At 53.0% G+C, this 22,327-nt stretch overlaps 3 protein-coding genes across 10 annotated transcripts in view; all 3 read left to right on the forward strand.

The window, feature by feature from the left end:
• The window catches only part of LOC311425839 (uncharacterized protein), a 329,482-nt gene that overhangs the window by 240,636 nt on the left and 66,519 nt on the right, over positions 1-22,327 (forward strand). The gene's annotated exons all lie outside the window — the stretch shown is intronic.
• The window catches only part of LOC311425795 (uncharacterized protein), a gene marked incomplete at its 3' end in the record, with an annotated part of 311,807 nt that overhangs the window by 240,482 nt on the left and 48,998 nt on the right, over positions 1-22,327 (forward strand). The gene's annotated exons all lie outside the window — the stretch shown is intronic.
• LOC311425791 (olfactory receptor 14C36-like) lies at positions 12,610-13,524 on the forward strand (the record flags this gene model as incomplete). The annotated part of the gene is made up of 1 exon (XM_084501802.1): positions 12,610-13,524. The coding sequence occupies one exon, from the start codon at positions 12,610-12,612 to the stop codon at positions 13,522-13,524; it is 915 nt and encodes a 304-aa protein (XP_084357928.1).

Raw genomic sequence — 22,327 nt, forward strand, 5'->3', positions numbered from 1 at the left:
AGCCACTCCTGCCTTCCTCTGCAACACTTGCTGCCTACTGACACTCTGGGCTTTGGCTGCTGCCATGAGGTGCAAGAGCGGGTACCAGGGCAAGAACCTGCACGCGCATGCTGGTTCTGCTTGGTGACTGCGGATGGCCAAGAAACAGCCTTTACCTGGGGTGGCAGTTGCCTGTTTTGCCTCTGTTCCTTTGTCAGAGAGGGGCAGCGTGCGGCTGCTTCCTTGCCAAAGCACGTCCTTCGGCACAGTCTGACTGTCTGTCCCTTTAGAAAGAAAGCAGGACAGTGGGAATGTAAGTAACTGCTCCTCCATGAACCATGTTCTGGGCACAATTACAAGCAAACGCCCATTGCTGCTGGCTGGATACCAATGTTTGCACGCAACAGCTCGGACCAGTAATGGTAATGCTGGGCTAGCAGCTGCCCCTGGGACCAGGCTAGACCCACAAGCAGCAGCAGGGGCGCTCGGCCATCTCTGGGGCTCAGCAGTGCCTGCTAGGTGTGAAACGGAGTGTCTCCGTTCTGACCCATCCCTTCCTGTTGTGCAGGTTACGGTTCGTCCACACACGGATTTAGAACCTCAGCTTCCCAAGACTTATGGCGCCCAGAGTGAAATATACCCACCAGGTGCTGCCTTCGCTAACTCCTTTCTGATTTCCTCTACGATGTGAGGGGACGCTGGGGAAGGTGTTATTCTTCCAGCTTTATCCTTTGCTCGTAGAGGACCTGAACAGAAAGGAGCAAGTTCACTTTGGCACCAGTGCAATTTGGAGAACCCGGGCATAGTCTGTGAAGTCAGTGAAATGACTCCCCAGCCCTGGGAGACCAGCTGCGCTTCAACGCGGGAAGCAGCCGAGGATCTGGCAAAGCCCTCCATGGGGACACTTGTGCAAGCAAAGACCCGTGAGAACTTTCTGTCCCATCGCCATCTACATCAATAGCTCAGTAGGAGAGCATATCAGGCCTGGTGCCTTGACAGGGCACACACACGTGCCAGTCTGTACCCTCCCACCTGCAGAGATGCTTGGCTGACATTTGGGCTTTGAGCTGGCAGCTCTCAAAGGAAATCAAAAGCCACAACTTACCCATGCCATCTCCCAGAGCTACTGTCCTGGAACCCATCTGGGAACCTGCATCACCTTTGCCTTCGGTCCCATCTGTAAACACAAGAGGATAGAGCCCCTCCCGTGAACTGCATCAATATACTCCTTCTGACCAGAGTGACAGAGAATGCAGTTCAAAGAGGGGACTGCTCCACGGCACTCTTCTCTCCCTGCCACTCAAGAGCATCTTGCAAACAGTTGCTGGGTGCCTGCAGTGGCACCATGCTGCTACAAAACTAAGCATGCGTGGAGCTGCCCGGAGAAGGGCCCTCCCCGTGCCCACCCCAGATCTCAACTCAACCGCAAGGTGCCTGCTGGCTCTGCAGCACCTAGATGCTCCTTCCTTCCGCTGACTTACTTGGCGGATTGCCCTGAGGCCCGTGGACCACATCAAGCTGAGGTGTCCAGTAGCCAGGACCTGCGAGAACTGCTGCAATCAAACACAAAAGAGAAACATTGGCCTCGCATGGTGTGATCTACCTCTTCCTTAGTGAGCTGCAGCGACTGGAGGGGGCTCACGCAATGAGGAGGGACCCAGGCACGAGCCAGAGCCAAAACTCACTGATTTGGCCGCCTCCAACACCGGATAAGCACGCAGCACGCAGCAGGCAACTGTCACAAGCAGGAGGAGAACCAAGAATGCCGCAGCGCCCTCTATGCAGTAACTTCGGCAATGTTTGGGCTTTGCAGCGTTTGCACTGTTCTCCCCATCCACGCCTGGAAGAACAATTGTGGACATTGCTGCGTCCTGTGCACTCCTGGTAATCCCACAGGAGGTCTGACATTGCCAGGAAGTGTTCTTTTTCATTTGGGTTTGAGCAAGTGAAAATCCTCAGGCCGCAAATGCTTCCTGAGGTTCAGCAGAAGCTGGGGCATCTGTCAAAGTCATTGCAACTCGGTGCACATGGAGCCTGCCTTTTGACTCTCAGCTTTGTTTTCCCTCCATCCTTTGTTTTCCCTGCCATAACGCTGTGAGCCCAGTGTCTCATGTTTGCTCCCCCTGCTCTCTGGAGTTCGAAAAGTTCTTAGGTGCTTGCCCACCTTTGCTGCTCGAGGCACGCTCGGAGCCTGAGGGACAAAACTGAAGAAAAATCAGGAGCCCAGGAGAGCCAGTGAGGCAGTGCCCCATCTGCACTGGGTCAGGGCATCACTCTGGGCCACAGTCCACAGGAGGGGTCCCGTTTCCCAGCGTCTGCTCCATGGGCTTCACATGGCCTCTTTCCCCCAAGAGCAAAGTTCCAAAATCCCTGGGAATGGGATGTGGCCATGCCCCACAAGGAGCCCCTGCACCCCACAGGCTCCTGCTTGCTGCAGGCCCTCATCCAGCCCAGACCCCCGGCACCCCTCCTCCTGGGGCCTCCGCTCGCGGGGCAGCTGCTCCCTGCTTCCTGGAACCTGACCAGGAGCGGGGGGCAGCCGCCACTCCCCTCAGGGGACACCGTGCTGCTCCCCAAAGATGAGGGGACCCAAACCCCAGTGCCACCCCTCCCTCAGACCACTCTGGCTCCACCAACCTGTGTTGAGGTGGCACCCGATGGGGAGTCTGCAGCAGTGGCACAGCCCCTGCTGGAAGTTTTACTGGCAGTTTTCTTCCTATCACCAAAGATTTTAAGCTCCAATTCTTCTTCCCTTGAGGAGAGCTGAGCCGTGGGAGCGTTGGCATGGGGCACCCTGGCCAAAATCGGCCATCCGGGCAGTGTCAGGACCTGCCTGTGAGGAGGGCTGGCTGTGGGGAGGATCAGGATCAGGAAGGGCCCGGGCCTGTGTGTGGCTGTGGCACAGCCACTTTGAACAGGGGGGGTCTCGGCTGAGCGCTGTGCAGGGTCAGTGGCGCGCTCACAGCCCTCCTGTCTGCTCCTGCTGTGCTGCTCCCCAGCTCCCTTCCCCTGCGTTCCCTGCATGGCGGGCACAGTCTGGCTGACCCCCAGCACCGAGGACCCTCAGGGGTACTTCTCCATCCAAGTCCTGCTGCGGGTCCCTGGGTATTGCTGTACTAATGACCCGGGCTGCTGTGCTGTATGATCTGATATTTATTGAAGCTGCAGCCTCAATAAAGCGGGGGTCAGTAATTGCCCCAGGCTGCACCCCGGGGGGGCCTCCCCCAGCCCTTGAAGGAGGGTGGGGGGCCGTGGGGGTGGTGTCCGTGCCCACGAGGACTGGGGGGCGCTGGGCCGGTCGCACGCCTTCCGTTTGGCTTGTGCCGGGCGTGGGGGCCGCGGAGGCCGGGCTGGTGGCAGGCGGGCAGGTCTTCCAGGCACTGAGGGTGGCCGCTGGCGTCGGGCCTGGCTCTCAGGCCTAGCACGGTGCTCAGGCCTCCTGGACGGGCTCAAGGAGCGGCCACGGCTGTCGCTCTGGGCTGCCTGGGCTGCGGCGAGGCGCCTGCGGGGACAGGAATTGCTGAGGCCGTGCTGCGGCTGCGGTGCCAGGCGGGTGCGAGGCAGCGGGGTGCAGGCACGCGGCTGTACGTGAGCTGTGGGCACGCAGTGCTCTGTGCAGAATTTGGGGCGCCATGTGCCCTGGGCTGGGATTCTGCTCCCCTCCACAACATTCCCCGGCTCGTCTCCTCCCCAGTGCCTCACCGGCCATCCTCACCTGCCTGCTCTGCACGTGCTGTCCCAGGAAGAAGACCTGGCCCCCGCAGAGACAGGCTTGCAAAGCTGGGCTCAGCATGGCCAGGCCCCAAAAGCCACCGTCTGCCCTTCCCCAGAGCGCCTGGCAAGGACCAGCACTCAGCTCCCTGCCTGGCCCTGGCCGTGGCCCTGGCCCTGGCCCTGGCCCTGGCCCTGGCCCAACAAGGCGGCAGCCTCGGCTCACTGTTCGGTGAGGTGCTGCCCATCCACTCTTTGGGATGTGTAATTAAACACACAAGCCCTGTCTGTGCTGAAGACACGCACGCTGGCAGAGCTCAGGTGCGGCTGTGACACATTAGATGCCACTCTCCAAGGGAAAGAATTTGGGGGGGGAAGAGATGGAGAGGGAGTGCGGAAACAACAAGTCACTGATTTTTCTGCCTCCAACGCCGGATAAGCACACAGCAGGCAACCGTCACAAGCAGGAGGGGAACCAAGAATGCCGCAGCGCCTTCTATGCAGTAACTTTGCAAATGTGGGGGCTCTGCAGTGTTTGCATTGTTCTCCCCATCCACGCCTGGAAGAACAATTGTGGACATTGCTGTGTCCTGTGCACTACCGGGAATTCAGGAGCCCAGGAGAGCCAGTGAAGCAGTGCCCCATCTGCACTGGGTCAGGGCATCACTCTGGGCCGCAGTACACCGGAGGGAGGGGTCCTGTTTCCCAGGATCTGCTCAATGGGTTTCGGATGGCCTCATTCCCTCAAGAGCAAAGTTCCAAAATCCCTGGGAGCTGAGTGCGCTGGGAGGTGACCCCTCTCTAACCACAGCCACAGAGCTTTGTGAGCGTCTCTCTGCTGCACTGCTGCCACATGCTGTCACAGCCCAGGGCAGACAGCCATCCCCAGGGAGCCACTCCTGCCTTCCTCTGCAACACTTGCTGCCTACTGACACTCTGGGCTTTGGCTGCTGCCATGAGGTGCAAGAGCGGGTACCAGGGCAAGAACCTGCACGCGCATGCTGGTTCTGCTTGGTGACAGCGGATGGCCAAGAAACAGCCTTTACCTGGGGTGGCAGTTGCCTGTTTTGCCTCTGTTCCTTTGTCAGAGAGGGGCAGCGTGCGGCTGCTTCCTTGCCAAAGCACGTCCTTCGGCACAGTCTGACTGTCTGTCCCTTTAGAAAGAAAGCAGGACAGTGGGAATGTAAGTAACTGCTCCTCCTTGAACCATGTTCTGGGCACAATTACAAGCAAACGCCCATTGCTGCTGGCTGGATACCAATGTTTGCACGCAACAGCTCGGACCAGTAATGGTAATGCTGGGCTAGCAGCTGCCCCTGGGACCAGGCTGGACCCACAAGCAGCAGCAGGGGCGCTCGGCCATCTCTGGGGCTCAGCAGTGCCTGCTAGCTGTGAAACGGAGTGTCTCCGTTCTGACCCATCCCTTCCTGTTGTGCAGGTTACGGTTCGTCCACACACGGATTTAGAACCTCAGCTTCCCAAGACTTATGGCGCCCAGAGTGAAATATACCCACCAGGTGCTGCCTTCGCTAACTCCTTTCTGATTTCCTCTACGATGTGAGGGGACGCTGGGGAAGGTGTTATTCTTCCAGCTTTATCCTTTGCTCGTAGAGGACCTGAACAGAAAGGAGCAAGTTCACTTTGGCACCAGTGCAATTTGGAGAACCCGGGCATAGTCTGTGAAGTCAGTGAAATGACTCCCCAGCCCTGGGAGACCAGCTGCGCTTCAACACGGGAAGCAGCCGAGGATCTGGCAAAGCCCTCCATGGGGACACTTGTGCAAGCAAAGACCCGTGAGAACTTTCTGTCCCATCGCCATCTACATCAATAGCTCAGTAGGAGAGCATATCAGGCCTCGTGCCTTGACAGGGCACACACACGTGCCAGTCTGTACCCTCCCACCTGCAGAGATGCTTGGCTGACATTTGGGCTTTGAGCTGGCAGCTCTCAAAGGAAATCAAAAGCCACAACTTACCCACGCCATCTCCCAGAGCTACTGTCCTGGAACCCATCTGGGAACCTGCATCACCTTTGCCTTCGGTCCCATCTGTAAACACAAGAGGATAGAGCCCCTCCCGTGAACTGCATCAATATACTCCTTCTGACCAGAGTGACAGAGAATGCAGTTCAAAGAGGGGACTGCTCCACGGCACTCTTCTCTCCCTGCCACTCAAGAGCATCTTGCAAACAGTTGCTGGGTGCCTGCAGTGGCACCATGCTGCTACAAAACTAAGCATGCGTGGAGCTGCCCGGAGAAGGGCCCTCCCCGTGCCCACCCCAGATCTCAACTCAACCGCAAGGTGCCTGCTGGCTCTGCAGCACCTAGATGCTCCTTCCTTCCGCTGACTTACTTGGCGGATTGCCCTGAGGCCCGTGGACCACATCAAGCTGAGGTGTCCAGTAGCCAGGACCTGCGAGAACTGCTGCAATCAAACACAAAAGAGAAACATTGGCCTCGCATGGTGTGATCTACCTCTTCCTTAGTGAGCTGCAGCGACTGGAGGGGGCTCACGCAATGAGGAGGGACCCAGGCACGAGCCAGAGCCAAAACTCACTGATTTGGCCGCCTCCAACACCGGATAAGCACGCAGCACGCAGCAGGCAACTGTCACAAGCAGGAGGAGAACCAAGAATGCCGCAGCGCCTTCTATGCAGTAACTTCGGCAATGTTGGGGCTTTGCAGCGTTTGCACTGTTCTCCCCATCCACGCCTGGAAGAACAATTGTGGACATTGCTGCGTCCTGTGCACTCCTGGTAATCCCACAGGAGGTCTGACATTGCCAGGAAGTGTTCTTTTTCATTTGGGTTTGAGCAAGTGAAAATCCGCAGGCCGCAAATGCTTCCTGAGGTTCAGCAGAAGCTGGGGCATCTGTCAAAGTCATTGCAACTCGGTGCACATGGAGCCTGCCTTTTGACTCTCAGCTTTGTTTTCCCTCCATCCTTTGTTTTCCCTGCCATAACGCTGTGAGCCCAGTGTCTCATGTTTGCTCCCCCTGCTCTCTGGAGTTCGAAAAGTTCTTAGGTGCTTGCCCACCTTTGCTGCTCGAGGCACGCTCGGAGCCTGAGGGACAAAACTGAAGAAAAATCAGGAGCCCAGGAGAGCCAGTGAGGCAGTGCCCCATCTGCACTGGGTCAGGGCATCACTCTGGGCCACAGTCCACAGGAGGGGTCCCGTTTCCCAGCGTCTGCTCCATGGGCTTCACATGGCCTCTTTCCCCCAAGAGCAAAGTTCCAAAATCCCTGGGAATGGGATGTGGCCATGCCCCACAAGGAGCCCCTGCACCCCACAGGCTCCTGCTTGCTGCAGGCCCTCATCCAGCCCAGACCCCCGGCACCCCTCCTCCTGGGGCCTCCGCTCGCGGGGCAGCTGCTCCCTGCTTCCTGGAACCTGACCAGGAGCGGGGGGCAGCCGCCACTCCCCTCAGGGGACACCGTGCTGCTCCCCAAAGATGAGGGGACCCAAACCCCAGTGCCACCCCTCCCTCAGACCACTCTGGCTCCACCAACCTGTGTTGAGGTGGCACCCGATGGGGAGTCTGCAGCAGTGGCACAGCCCCTGCTGGAAGTTTTACTGGCAGTTTTCTTCCTATCACCAAAGATTTTAAGCTCCAATTCTTCTTCCCTTGAGGAGAGCTGAGCCGTGGGAGCGTTGGCATGGGGCACCCTGGCCAAAATCGGCCATCCGGGCAGTGTCAGGACCTGCCTGTGAGGAGGGCTGGCTGTGGGGAGGATCAGGATCAGGAAGGGCCCGGGCCTGTGTGTGGCTGTGGCACAGCCACTTTGAACAGGGGGGGTCTCGGCTGAGCGCTGTGCAGGGTCAGTGGCGCGCTCACAGCCCTCCTGTCTGCTCCTGCTGTGCTGCTCCCCAGCTCCCTTCCCCTGCGTTCCCTGCATGGCGGGCACAGTCTGGCTGACCCCCAGCACCGAGGACCCTCAGGGGTACTTCTCCATCCAAGTCCTGCTGCGGGTCCCTGGGTATTGCTGTACTAATGACCCGGGCTGCTGTGCTGTATGATCTGATATTTATTGAAGCTGCAGCCTCAATAAAGCGGGGGTCAGTAATTGCCCCAGGCTGCACCCCGGGGGGGCCTCCCCCAGCCCTTGAAGGAGGGTGGGGGGCCGTGGGGGTGGTGTCCGTGCCCACGAGGACTGGGGGGCGCTGGGCCGGTCGCACGCCTTCCGTTTGGCTTGTGCCGGGCGTGGGGGCCGCGGAGGCCGGGCTGGTGGCAGGCGGGCAGGTCTTCCAGGCACTGAGGGTGGCCGCTGGCGTCGGGCCTGGCTCTCAGGCCTAGCACGGTGCTCAGGCCTCCTGGACGGGCTCAAGGAGCGGCCACGGCTGTCGCTCTGGGCTGCCTGGGCTGCGGCGAGGCGCCTGCGGGGACAGGAATTGCTGAGGCCGTGCTGCGGCTGCGGTGCCAGGCGGGTGCGAGGCAGCGGGGTGCAGGCACGCGGCTGTACGTGAGCTGTGGGCACGCAGTGCTCTGTGCAGAATTTGGGGCGCCATGTGCCCTGGGCTGGGATTCTGCTCCCCTCCACAACATTCCCCGGCTCGTCTCCTCCCCAGCGCCTCACCGGCCATCCTCACCTGCCTGCTCTGCACGTGCTGTCCCAGGAAGAAGACCTGGCCCCCGCAGAGACAGGCTTGCAAAGCTGGGCTCAGCATGGCCAGGCCCCAAAAGCCACCGTCTGCCCTTCCCCAGAGCGCCTGGCAAGGACCAGCACTCAGCTCCCTGCCTGGCCCTGGCCGTGGCCCTGGCCCTGGCCCTGGCCCTGGCCCTGGCCCAACAAGGCGGCAGCCTCGGCTCACTGTTCGGTGAGGTGCTGCCCATCCACTCTTTGGGATGTGTAATTAAACACACAAGCCCTGTCTGTGCTGAAGACACGCACGCTGGCAGAGCTCAGGTGCGGCTGTGACACATTAGATGCCACTCTCCAAGGGAAAGAATTTGGGGGGGGAAGAGATGGAGAGGGAGTGCGGAAACAACAAGTCACTGATTTTTCTGCCTCCAACGCCGGATAAGCACACAGCAGGCAACCGTCACAAGCAGGAGGGGAACCAAGAATGCCGCAGCGCCTTCTATGCAGTAACTTTGCAAATGTGGGGGCTCTGCAGTGTTTGCATTGTTCTCCCCATCCACGCCTGGAAGAACAATTGTGGACATTGCTGTGTCCTGTGCACTACCGGGAATTCAGGAGCCCAGGAGAGCCAGTGAAGCAGTGCCCCATCTGCACTGGGTCAGGGCATCACTCTGGGCCGCAGTACACCGGAGGGAGGGGTCCTGTTTCCCAGGATCTGCTCAATGGGTTTCGGATGGCCTCATTCCCTCAAGAGCAAAGTTCCAAAATCCCTGGGAGCTGAGTGCGCTGGGAGGTGACCCCTCTCTAACCACAGCCACAGAGCTTTGTGAGCGTCTCTCTGCTGCACTGCTGCCACATGCTGTCACAGCCCAGGGCAGACAGCCATCCCCAGGGAGCCACTCCTGCCTTCCTCTGCAACACTTGCTGCCTACTGACACTCTGGGCTTTGGCTGCTGCCATGAGGTGCAAGAGCGGGTACCAGGGCAAGAACCTGCACGCGCATGCTGGTTCTGCTTGGTGACAGCGGATGGCCAAGAAACAGCCTTTACCTGGGGTGGCAGTTGCCTGTTTTGCCTCTGTTCCTTTGTCAGAGAGGGGCAGCGTGCGGCTGCTTCCTTGCCAAAGCACGTCCTTCGGCACAGTCTGACTGTCTGTCCCTTTAGAAAGAAAGCAGGACAGTGGGAATGTAAGTAACTGCTCCTCCTTGAACCATGTTCTGGGCACAATTACAAGCAAACGCCCATTGCTGCTGGCTGGATACCAATGTTTGCACGCAACAGCTCGGACCAGTAATGGTAATGCTGGGCTAGCAGCTGCCCCTGGGACCAGGCTGGACCCACAAGCAGCAGCAGGGGCGCTCGGCCATCTCTGGGGCTCAGCAGTGCCTGCTAGCTGTGAAACGGAGTGTCTCCGTTCTGACCCATCCCTTCCTGTTGTGCAGGTTACGGTTCGTCCACACACGGATTTAGAACCTCAGCTTCCCAAGACTTATGGCGCCCAGAGTGAAATATACCCACCAGGTGCTGCCTTCGCTAACTCCTTTCTGATTTCCTCTACGATGTGAGGGGACGCTGGGGAAGGTGTTATTCTTCCAGCTTTATCCTTTGCTCGTAGAGGACCTGAACAGAAAGGAGCAAGTTCACTTTGGCACCAGTGCAATTTGGAGAACCCGGGCATAGTCTGTGAAGTCAGTGAAATGACTCCCCAGCCCTGGGAGACCAGCTGCGCTTCAACGCGGGAAGCAGCCGAGGATCTGGCAAAGCCCTCCATGGGGACACTTCTGCAAGCAAAAACCCGTGAGAACTTTCTGTCTCATTTTCCAGCACTGGGGGATAGAAAGGATTTGATATATTCCTATAACCTGTTCAGGGATGTTAACAAAACTGCTGTCTTTTCTGAGAGAACTTGTTCCTTTCACATTGGACCACAAGGAACCAGCACTATTTGGTTCACAGTAGCACCCTGACATGGATTCTTGATGAGGAAATGCGAAGGAAATTCAAGTCTCTTGTAATCGATGAAGTCATTCTTCTGGAGATGTCCATGGGCTGCTTGAACAAGACTTCGACCACTTTTTCAGCACATCTGTAAGCCTCACCACAATGTCACCACCATCAGCTTCTCCTGTGGTGCTCTGATGAGTTTTAGGTCCTGAATAAGCTGCGTGTGTCTTTTACAGCACCACCAGACCTACGAGCTCCTTACCACATCTCCATAAGTGTCCCCATCCTGTGACAGCACAAGGGGCTCCAGGTCCCCCTGCCTCTTCCTGGCTGAGGGCGTTGGCACGCGTTTGGGCAGCTGCACCTCAGCTGTGCCACCAGGGCCAAGCATGGACCTGTAATGGGACACCCTTTTACCAAGAGCCCAGGACCCTCTGTGAGCAATGGCTTTTCTGCAAGGAACTGTGTGCCCAGGGCAGGTTTAATGCCCTCAGTGTTTGGTGCCTTCTCACTTGGACAAATGGCCCTCTCCCTAGCGCCCTGCAATTGATGCTCAGACAGGCGGGGCTGTCCCACTTGTGCCCCATTAGAAGGGCCAGACACATGCACAAGGATGGGACCAGCCCTAGCACCTCCAATGCCAACAAGGTTGGTTTGTTTTTGGTGTGTGAGTGAGCGTTGACTGCCCCCCTCCCTACCTGCTGACCCAGGGGGAGCTCAGGGAAGGGGCTGGCCCGCAGGCACCCACTGTCTCTGCACCGAGCAGAGGCAAGAGGGGTCTCTGCTGCTGGGGGTCTGAGGGCTGCAGGAAGGGAGCTGCCAGCCTCAGGGCCACTGATGAGAGCTGAGAGAGAGCAGCACTGGCCCAGCTGAACCCCTGCCCTGCACCACGGGATCCCTGCCTGCCCTGCCCGTGTCCTGCCTGACACTGGGGCAGGACCAGGGGTTCCCAGGGGGGAACACTGACGCCTTCCATAGATCACATAGATCACTGGCAGGGCAACTCCTGCTGCAGGACTCAGTCTGTCCAGTGTGCATAGGGGCCGAGAGGGACTGTGTCAGTCTGCTTCCAAGTAGGTGCCCCAGGAGCGACTCTGCTGCCTTCAGGAGCCATCAGCCCTGCAGCCCCAGGGACATCTTGTGGGATGCAAGAGGGGCAGAGCAAGTGACACCTTGGGCTGAGCCTCTGCTGCTGAGCTGGGCTGGGCTCCTGGGACACAGGGAGCTTATGGCAAGTGAGCAGAGCTGCAGAGACAAGGGGAGAGGAGAAAACAGAGAGAGAGGTTGGAGGCAGCATAGGGTGGGAGGACAACTGCGAGCTCACTGCAAGAGGAATCTTCACCAGCCTTCACCCAGCAAGTCTCTGGCTGCGGGATGGTGTAGGTGAGTGCCTGGTAGAGCTGGCATGTCCCACAGCCTAGAGCACCCATCAGGACTCTCCCAGTTTCTCTGGTGTAGAGGAGGATGTGCTCCAGAGCAGGGTTTTCCCACAGTAGGGTGAGCATCCAGGGCATGTATGTGAGCATGGGCAGGGAGGAGAGGTGGGGACAGGGAGACAGCCACCTGCAGGGTCAGCCTTAGGTAGCAGACGGGGTGAGAGGGCTGCTACCACAAACACCATGGCAAGGAGATTCAGACGCCTCCCTGTCCCTGCCCCTGCAGTGCAGAGGCCTTTGGTGGCACAAGTCCTTGTTGTCTCCTGGCCAGCAGAGCCTGTGTCACCAAGGCCATGGGCTCCTGGCTTGAGTCAGCTCCTTGGCAGCTGGAGCCCGAGGAGGAGAAGCTCCCGAGTGCAACCTGTCTGCCCTGTCGCCAGCCAGCGGGAGTGCTGGGGAGCTCTCCCATCCCCTTACTGCCCACGCTGCCCTTGCTTTGCCCCTCACGCCCTGCAGCAGCTCCCACACAGCAGTGCAGGTCCTGCTGTGCAGCTTTGTCCAGCCCCGGTCCCTCGGAGCACCTCAGTGCGTGGGACCTGACAGCACGGTGCGTGGGGCTGGGCAGCGAGCTGGCTCTCTGCAGGCAACCTCTTAGAGCACACCCAGGAGCTTCTTCTGCTGGAAGGTGCTGAGCAGCCCTTCTGCATTGCAAGTCGGTGACATGAGAGGTAAATGTTGAATTTTGGAATATCTCAGCAGCTTTCCAAGGGGGCAGCCAGAGTAGAGCAGGGCTGAGTCCTTCAGGAGAAGAGACCCTGCTCCTCACGGTGCCCTGAGCCAGCATGAAGCAGAGCTCCAGCCACGGAGGTGCATGAGGGTGCTGAAAGGAAGGTGAGTGGCCATGTGCTTTTGGTGATGCTGTGGGACTGGAGGGCAAGGAGTGGAAAGAGATTGGATCGGAGCAGTCCTAACTTATGAGTGGGCTTATTCCTTTGGCAGCACCCCATGAGCAAAGGGATCAGATGCCCAACAGCAGCTCCATCACTGAATTCCTCCTGCTGGCATTCGCAGACACGCGGGAGCTGCAGCTCCTGCACTTCGCGCTCTTCCTGGGCATCTACCTGGCTGCCCTCCTGGGCAACGGCCTCATCCTCACCGCCGTAGCCTGTGACCACCGCCTCCACACCCCCATGTACTTCTTCCTCCTCAACCTCGCCCTCCTCGACCTGGGATCCATCTCCACCACTCTTCCCAAATCCATGGCCAATTCCCTGTGGGACGCCAGGACCATTTCCTATGCAGGATGTGCAGCCCAGGTTTTTCTGTTTCTATTCTTGATGACAGCAGAGTATTCTGTCCTCACCATCATGGCCTACGACCGCTACGTGGCCATTTGCCAGCCCCTGCACTACGGGACCCTCCTGGGCAGCAGGGCCTGTGCCACCATGGCAGCAGCTGCCTGGGGCAGTGGTTTCCTCTATGCTCTCCTGCACACTGCCAACACATTTTCTCTTCCTCTTTGCAAAGGCAATGCTGTGGGCCAGTTCTTCTGTGAAATCCCCCAGATCCTCAAGCTCTCCTGCTCTGGCTCATACCTCAGGGAAGCTGGGCTTCTTGTGGTTTGTCTTTGTTTAGTATTTGGTTGTTTTGTTTTCATCCTGGTGTCCTATGTGCAGATCTTCAGGGCTGTGCTGAGAATCCCCTCTGAGCAGGGCCAGCACAAAGCCTTTTCCATGTGCCTCCCTCACCTGGCCGTGGTCTCCCTGTTTGTCAGCACTGGCATGTTTTCTTACCTGAAGCCCCCCTCCATCTCCTCCCCATCCCTGGACTTGGTGATGGCAGTTCTGTATTCAGTGGTGCCTCCAGCACTGAACCCCCTCATCTACAGCATGAGGAACCAGGAGATTAAGGATGCCCTCAGGAAACTCATGAAATAAAGATTTTCAGAAGGAATGAACTTCCCACCTCTGTGTTAGACTGTGTGTTGGCTCTGTCTCAGCTGGAGTCACCTTTTCCCTGCAGCAGCCCACACAGTGCTGTGCTCTGCACTCATAGCTGGAACAGCACTGATAATCACTCAAGTGTTGTGTCTGTTGCTGCATAGTGCTGGCACAACATCAGGACTCCTTGCAAGCCCCCAAGAGCCAGCAGGCTGGGGGTGGGCAAGTGATGGGGAGGGGACATTGCCAGGGCAGCTGACCTAAACCAGCCAAAGGGATATTCAATAACACCTGATGTCACACACAGCAACAAAAAGGGGGGCTCTCGTGGGGGAGGGGGTGTTCGTCCTGAACAACCACTATGTGTTTTGAGGCCCTGCTTCCCAGGACATGGCCGAACATCGCTCATTGATGGGAAGTAGAGAATAATTTTTTTCCCTCTCTCTGTGCTTGCATGCGGACTTATTTTTTCCTTTGTTTCTTTTTTCCTCCCCATTCCCTTTCCCTTTAATTAAACCTTTCTCATCTCAAACCTTGAGTTCTCTGTGTTGTATTTTCTCCCCCTTCCTTATTGAGGAGAGGGGGAGTGAGAGAGCGGTTGTGGTGGGGCTCGGCTGCCCACCTGAGTAAAACCACCACAGGGGGGAAAACAGTGCATTCCCAAAGTGGATAAAACACTAGAATTAAACTGTAATGTAGAGATCTTGTTTGTATGATACACATATGTGAATTCAGCTTAAAGGTCTAAATTCAGGCTTCTCTCATGTTGCAAAAGTGACAGTGAAACCTCTGCACACTGTCAAAATAGCACAGAACCAATAACAAGGATATCCAATATATGTTGCAGGGGAGATCACAGAATCACAGAATCACAGAATTTCTAGGTTGGAAGAGACCTCAAGATCATCGAGTCCAACCTCTGACCTAACGCTAGCAGTCCCCACTAAACCATATCCCTAAGCTCTACATCTAAACGTCTTTTGAAGACTTCCAGGGATGTTTGGTTCTTTGTGATTTATTTTTTTTTTTTCATAGGTGGTTGTGCTTTTGGCTTTTAGAGAACTTACCCAGTTAAGTTAATTCGTATTGCTTTCTTTTCCTACTTCATGCATTCAGTGTATCTTTAGATATATCTTGAAATTAGGGAGCTTATACTGGAGGCACAGGAAAAACCAGGAGCTACAATCCAGGTGAGATGTTAGTGACGAAGATGTGTGACTTCTTTTAAAGGTCCAGCACCCTACTGCAAAAATGCTTGTGAAGGTTTCCAACATGCAAGAGCAAGAAGTTAGAGATGAAACTAGCTTTGTCCTTGTTCTTGATCAAGTCCTTCAGGAAATAGCCTAAGACCTTCTGAGGCTGGGATTATCAGTCTCAGAGGCAAGCTCTATTGTTACTGCCGTTCTGGAGATTTAGTTCACACTGCCATTGGTCATAGAGCTGTGAATAGTCTACTTCCTTCCAAGTGAATTTTTAGTCAGTTTTTGTTGCTTGTGATTGTTTGCTTCCCTTGTAAGCTTTTCCATTTGTTTATGTTGTATGGTCCTTTTCCAAGGAGGTAGAAGCAATACGGATGCACAGCCAGGTGAAATATTTGTTGTTTACTGCACAGGTGAGTGAAAGATATGAAAAAGTTGTCAAGGAGGCCCTAGAAATCCTTCCAGATGTGGTGTGCTGTTTGCAATGAACCTTGGAGATTTTGAAGTGGCATCTGTGTTGCGTATTTCAGTGATACGCAGAAAGGATGGCACTGAAGGCTTCTTTTGTTGAAGCTTATTGCTCAGGCCTGTAGTAAATGGATAAGAACATACCTGTGCATGCATCTAAAAACTTCAGTGGCTTGACTAACTTCATAGAAGACAAAAGTTGTGGTTAGTTTATCAGGGTAAACTGATGGAATACATCAGCCTCTGAAGTTAGTATGACATTGAACTCTTTGCTGACACTGTGGCTCAGAAAAGACCTGTACTTTCTACTAAATCTTTACAGAAATAGCTTACTGCTTTTATCTTTCAAGCAGAAAACCAAAAGCAGAAACTGGAGGGACATCAAGGAGGCCAGCAGGGGGCTATTCAGGGAACCACACAGGGAAGGGGAAGCAACGGCCAGGTGAGGGGTGATCCCTTTTAAATAGCTTTATTTGCTTCTTGGCTCTTGAGTCAAAACACCCATAGCTATGTTGCAGGACCAGCAACATGCCTGCTCCGGCTGCTCCAGCCAGAGCCACACTGTGATATCATCGTGGTGACACTGGGTCGTCATGGTGACGTTTGAGCTGCCGCTCCTGCTCCCTCCCCACACCACGTCCTCCCTTCCCAGATCCCCCTGTGCCCAAACGCAGGAGTTCCGAAGGCTCCCTCGGCTGCCCTGCCTCCCTTCCGTCACTTACTCTTTCCACTGGCCTTGCTGGCAGTAGCCTCTGCTGCAGCCATTTTGCAGCCGTACAGCTGGCAGCGCCTGGCAGCCCCACACTGCCCGACCTGCACCTGCGACCAAGACAAGGCAGCTGCAGGCGACAGAATGGCACCCAGGCATGGCACCTGCTAGACACAGCAGGGATAGCAGCACCCCCTTACAGGTTCATAGTCTCTTAGTTCATAGGTTGATTGTGCTGAAGTTAATCTGTTTTAATAATAAAACTTTTGCAGTTCCAGTTGTCTTTTTTGTATTATTCTTAAATGGGGAAATCTCAGATTGAATTTGTATTTTGTCTCTCAAAAGGAAGTAGAAGCAACTGTTCTAATATCAGTTTGATCGTTTTCCAGAACAGACCAGCTCTCTAGGTTCTTAGCCATAGAGAGTAAAAGACTGGAAAATGTCTGCATGCCACATGCACCGAGGATTCTCTTCCTAATGACGACTTCTGACGGAAAGTTAGGAGAGAGTAATTAAATAACAGCATTTTAATTACAGAAAACTCAGAAAGGGAATGTCACAGAATCACAGAATTGTAGGGGTTGGAAGGGACCTCAAGAGATCATCGGGTCCAACCCCCCTCCCAGGTTGCCCAGGTAGGCATCCAGACGGGCCTTGAATATCTCCGGAGAAGGAGACTCCACAACCTCCCTGTGCAGCCTGTTCCAGTGCTCTGTCACCCTCACCGCAAAGAAGTTCTTTCGCACACTGCTGCGGAACTTCCTGTCATCTATGTTGTGGCCATTGCCCCTTGTCCTGTCCCCATAAACCACCAAAAAGAGGTTGGCCAAATCCTTCTGCCTCCCACACTTAAGATATTTGTAACATTAATAAGATCCCCAATTCACCTTCGGGTGAATGCTTGCAAAGTTCACACTAAATTGGCAGGCAGTAACAACCCTTGATTTAATTTCTGAGCTAACTTTTACGAAGGAGCTGAGGAACCAGTGGCTTTGGAGAGTCCAAAACTGAAAAAACAGAGACCAGAATTCAGAAGCTATGAAAAGAGACATATTGAGCCTTTACTCTTATAAGAATATTATAATGGATACAAATTTGAGAAGTATTTTAAATTGTAAAACCCCATTCCTTTAACATGCCACATACCATTGCTTTGGATCTTCTGCTGTGAGTCTTGGGGAAAATCAGGTAAAGAGATGGCCTGGTTTCAGCCAGCATAGGGTTCTTTTTCTTCATAGGGGCTGGTATGCGCATTTTGGAGGAAAGTAACTCCAAATCCAAAATATAAACAACTTCTATAGATAGAAATGTGAGGAGTCCAAAGTAGTGAAATCTGAAAGACAGCTAACTTTGCTAGGCTATCTATGAAAGAGGTCATCATTAATCCAATATTTGAGATCCTTCTATGGAAAGCAAGAAATTTTTTAAATCCAGATGCCAGGTGCCACAAAGAGTAAAGAGATTTGATGTAAGGGTATCTAACAGATTTAAATGTGGGTAAATATTTTGGTACTACCGTAACGTCCAGTCATAATCAGTTGCATGCAACTTTTTGACCCTTTTTTTTTTCCCCCCAGTCATTTACCCTTCCACATAGAATGCAACAAAAACAGATTTAGTAATAGAAGTAAGTATTCAGATAATCTTATAAAAATGTTTTGGATATTCCAGCTGGTTATAGGAAAGCACCCAAAGATCAAAACATGCAAAATAGCACAGAGAAGTTGATAAAAGTGCAAGTGAGTCTCAAAAGTGCGTGACTGCTTCACATGCAACCAAGAATCGTACAGCAGTGTTCTAGGTGTCTTTGCTGAAGTGCATTGTGTTTCGTCATACAGGATCAGACGGGAGGCTTTGCCTTTGGTTATTCCATTTCACCAAGCATCTCCTCACTTGTCTTAATGTTGGTGTTGTCCAGTGCCTGTTGGCTTTTGATTGTGAAAAGGCATGGAAGACAAGCTGTGGTAATGCAGCTAGAGCTAGGAGCTGCCTCTTCCCGAGTAATGTCATCATGCCTCTGCTGTGACCTTCTCAATTCACTTTTGACCATGTTCCAACATAATCAAAGCATCTCTCCGGCTCATCTCTCTCCTTATCTTCTGCTTTTCCTTCTATCTCTACCTAGTCCTTAGTTTTGAGCCAAAATGCCATGCTGCAGTTTCTCTGAGCTCTTTCCTTACCTGTGTATGTCTTTTCCAAGACTCCGGGGAGACACCCTCAGAACTGAAAGTGCTTCTGAAGTAAAAGAAATAATGTGTTATTTCTGGATTGTGGAATGACAAACAAAAGTAGGCCTCCTTTGATTTTCATGACAAAGCTTATCCCGCTTTTGGCTCAGAGAGAGTTCATTTCGTAGTAGCTGGTGTGGTGCTGTGGTTTGGATTTAGTATGAGAATGCTGCTGATAACACAGCGGTGTTTCAGTTGTGACAGAGCAGTGCTTACCCAGAGCCCAGGATTCGTCAACTTCTCGCGCTGCCTTGCCAGCGAGGAGGCTGCAGATGCTCAAAAACAAGTTGGGAAGGGACACAGTCAGAACAGGAGACCCAAACTGGCCCAAGGGATGTCCCATTCCGTATGGCATCATGCAGAACAACAAAACTTTGGGGGTTGCCCATGGATGGAGAGGTGCTGTTTGGGGCCTGGCAGGGTATCAATTGGTGGATGGTAAGCAATTGCATTGTGCATCATGCCTTTTGTAGATATATTATAATTGTAGTTGTTATTGGTTTTCCTCCCTTTACTGAACCATTCAACTGTCTTTATTTCAACCCACAAGTTCTAACTTTGTTGTTTTCCCAATTTTCTCCCCCATCCCACTGGGAGGGTGGGGGAATGAGCGAATGGCTGCGTGCTGCTTAGCAGCCTGCCAGGTTAAACCACAACAGGAGAGTAACACCACTGTATATACACTGCCTCAGAAATGTTTTTAATACAAACAGGTACTGTTTGGGGCAACGTAATTGAAGTCTAGTCTGGCATTCCACCTAGCATGATGTAGTGCTGGCAAGTGGCACGACCCTACAGGAAAAGAGCCACAGACTTCCTGGCTGACAACTGTAACATTTTCAGGAAACATTTCATCATTTAACCATTCTGCTTCCTACCTGGAAAAAAAGAAGTGCTCCTGTAAGTCCTGCACTAGTGAAGTAGCTACTACCAGATGATGGCATGGAGAATGTGAATTATATGGTAAAAAAAAAAAAAAAAGACAAAATGTTAAGTCTTGATGAATCACTGGAGTACTAACTGGTAAGGTCACTGTGTCCTCTTTGCTGTCTTCCTCCTATATGGGAGACCTACAGAAAATAAAAGATGATAACCTGGTAGATAGTCATCTTGCATGTAACCGTACTGTGTTCTGACACATACACCAAAACCATGATCTTCAGTCTTGATTAGTTAAATTCTGTACCAATATTTCTGAAGAGAAAACTGCTTGTTCAGAAATGAATGAGTTCCCCTTGATGTAACACACTCCTGAGTGTTATTTCACAAAAAAATACTTTGGATTATTAAATTATAAACAAGGGTAATGTTTTAATGTGTGAGATAAACCAAAATACTATGGAAACAGTATTTCTGTGCAAAGTGACAGTTGCCTAATGGATATTTCTTTTCCCCTTTAGCAATGAACAAAATGGGTGCAATCATCTGGCCAAGCTTTTTGTTAGCAATGATGCTGCTACTATCTTGAGAGAGCTGGAAGCAAGTTTTCCTAGAATAAGATAGTTCAGTTGGAAGGGACCTTCAAAGATCGAGTCCAACTGTCTGACCTCTTCAAGGATAATCAAAAGTTAAAGCATATTCTTGAGGGCATTGCCCAAATGCCTCTGGAACACTGGAAGTCATGGGGTGTCAACCACCCCTCAAGGATGCCTGTTCCAGGGTTTGATCACCCCACAGTAAAGAATTGTTTCCTAATGTGCAGTCTGAACTTAAGCGTTGCAGCTTTTCACCATTTCCATGCATTCTAGCATTCTTGCTTCAGAAGATGTCAAGGCTGTAAACTACTGTTTCTCTTAGCATGGGTCCAGATGGCTCTGGATGCTAACTGGAAGTGTGTCGCCCTGCCAGATGATTTGCGTATGACATTTTGTTTCATTATTCACTGGACTGGAGTAAAGTAAATGAGCTATATCCAGCATGGGGATCAAGCAGTTGCAGAAGATGCGTAGTAATTGGGTACTTTTTTCTCCCAAACCACTGCAAATTTAGAAAAGAGTATGCCTAGACAATCCAGTGTTTGGAAAACTGACTGAAATATGTGGTGTATTAATCTCCTGATGTTGGTGGTTGCCAAGTTTTGACTGCCTAGAATATGGTAATCAGATATATGATGCTGGGGATATAACAGCATCCTCTTCTGAATAAAGTAAAGTCAAAATTGTGGAAAGACTGACTTGTAGCTTTTTTCTCATACTATCCAAAGTGTATCTGTATTACTATGCAAATAATACTTGTAGTGGTTTAACCCAGCCGGCAGCTAAACACCACACAGCCGTTCTCTCACCCTCCCCCCTCCCTCGCTGGGATGGGGGAGAGAAATGGGAAAGTGAAGCCCATGAGTTGAGATAAAGACAGTGTATTAAGACAGGAAGATAATAATAACAATAATGATGATAATATTACTACTAATAATAATGTGTACAAACAAGTGATGCACAATGCAATTGCTCACCACCCGCTGACCGATGCCCAGCCAAACCCTGAGCAGTCCTGCCCCCCTCCCCCGGCTACCCACCCCTATATATTGTTTAGCATGACGTCAGATGGTATGGAATACCCCTTTGGCTAGTTTGGGTCAGCTGTCCTGGCTCTGTCCCCTCCCAGCTCTTGCTGCACCCCCAGCCTGCCCGTTGGCAGGACAGAGCAAGAAGCTGAGACGTCCCTGGCCTGGTGTAAGCACTGCTCTGCAGCAATTAAAACATCGGGGTGTTATCAGCACTCTTCTTATCCTAAGCCAAAACATAGCATTCTACCAGCTACTAGGAAGAAAATTAACTCTGTCCTAACTGAAACCAGGACACCAGGATGGGAGAAGGGAGTCAGCCGAGTCACTACTGCAGGTTTGTAGGCTTATAGACTCTGCTACTTCCCATATTGACCACAAACCCACTGGAGGTTGGAGTTGTCTTGCCTCGGTTCAGGTGTGCACAAAACAGGCACCTGTGTGTCAACTGCGTGTCTTAGCTCCCATTGGAATTATTGGAAATGGAGGCCACGAACTCATGATAAACTTTGAGGTGGCAGAGGTGGTCCAAGATATAAGCAGGTAACTGCAAGCTGAGGTGGACCGATGTGGAGAGGCAGGGCACTGTGTGAGGGTGTCGTCCGGGAGCCTTGTGGGGAAGGTCTTCTGCCAAATGAAATGACAGCAGGTGCCCAAGTTGAGGATAATTGATCAAGTTCCTGCTCAGGCTGTTCGCAGAAGCCCCTTGCAGTATTCAGCTGACTCAGTGGGGTACTAGGGAGCTCAGAGAATTACGGAATAGTTTGGGTTGGAAAGGACCCTAAAGATCATATAATTTCTTTGAAATGATATCCCCCCTGCCATGGGAAGGGACACCTTTCACTAGACCAGTTTGCTCAAAGCCCCATCCAGCCTGGCCTTGAACACTTCTAGGGATGGGGCATCCACAAGTTCCCTGGGCAACCTCTTCCAGTACCTCACCACCCTCAGAACAAAGAACTTTTTTCTAATGTCTAATCTAAATCTACCATCTTTTTTTTTCAGTTTAAAACCATCACCCCTTGTCCTATCACTACACTCGTTGATGAAAAGTCCCTCCTCAGCTTTCCTGTAGGTTCTGGAAGGCTGCAATGAGGTCTCCCTGGAACATTCGTTTCTCCAGGCTGAAGAACCCCAGCTCCCACAGCCTGTCTTCATAGAATAGGTGCTCCAGCCCCTTGGTCATCGTTGTGTCCCTCCTCTGGACTCATCCTAATACGTCATGTCCTTACACTGGGGGCCCTGGAGCTGCATTCACTACTCGAGGTGTGGCCTCCCCAGAGCCAAGTACAGAGGAACTTCCTTAGTCCTGCTGGCCACACTATTCCCAGTAGAAGCCAGGAGGCTGTTGGCCTTTCTGGCCACCTGGCTCCTGTTCAGCTGGCTATTGATAAATCCCCCTAAGTGACTTTCCAACTGGCAGCTTTCCAGCCACTCTGCCCCCAGCCTGTAGTGCTGCATGGGGTTGTTGTGCCCCAAGTGAAGCTGAAGGCTCCTGTGAGAATTGGTGTTGCTGCAAAAGTCTGAGGCAAAGGCAGCAGTAAGCATCTCAGCCTTTTACTCATCCCTTGTCACTATATTTCCTTCCACATCCAATAAAAGATGAAGGTGCTCCTTAGTCCTCCTTGTTTTGTTTATGGATTAAACAAGCAACAAACAAACAAACACAAACATTTTATTTTCTTTAACAGCA

Source organism: Aythya ferina (genome assembly GCF_964211825.1).
Source record: "Aythya ferina genome assembly, chromosome: 34".
Classification (NCBI taxonomy): Eukaryota; Metazoa; Chordata; class Aves; order Anseriformes; family Anatidae; genus Aythya; species Aythya ferina.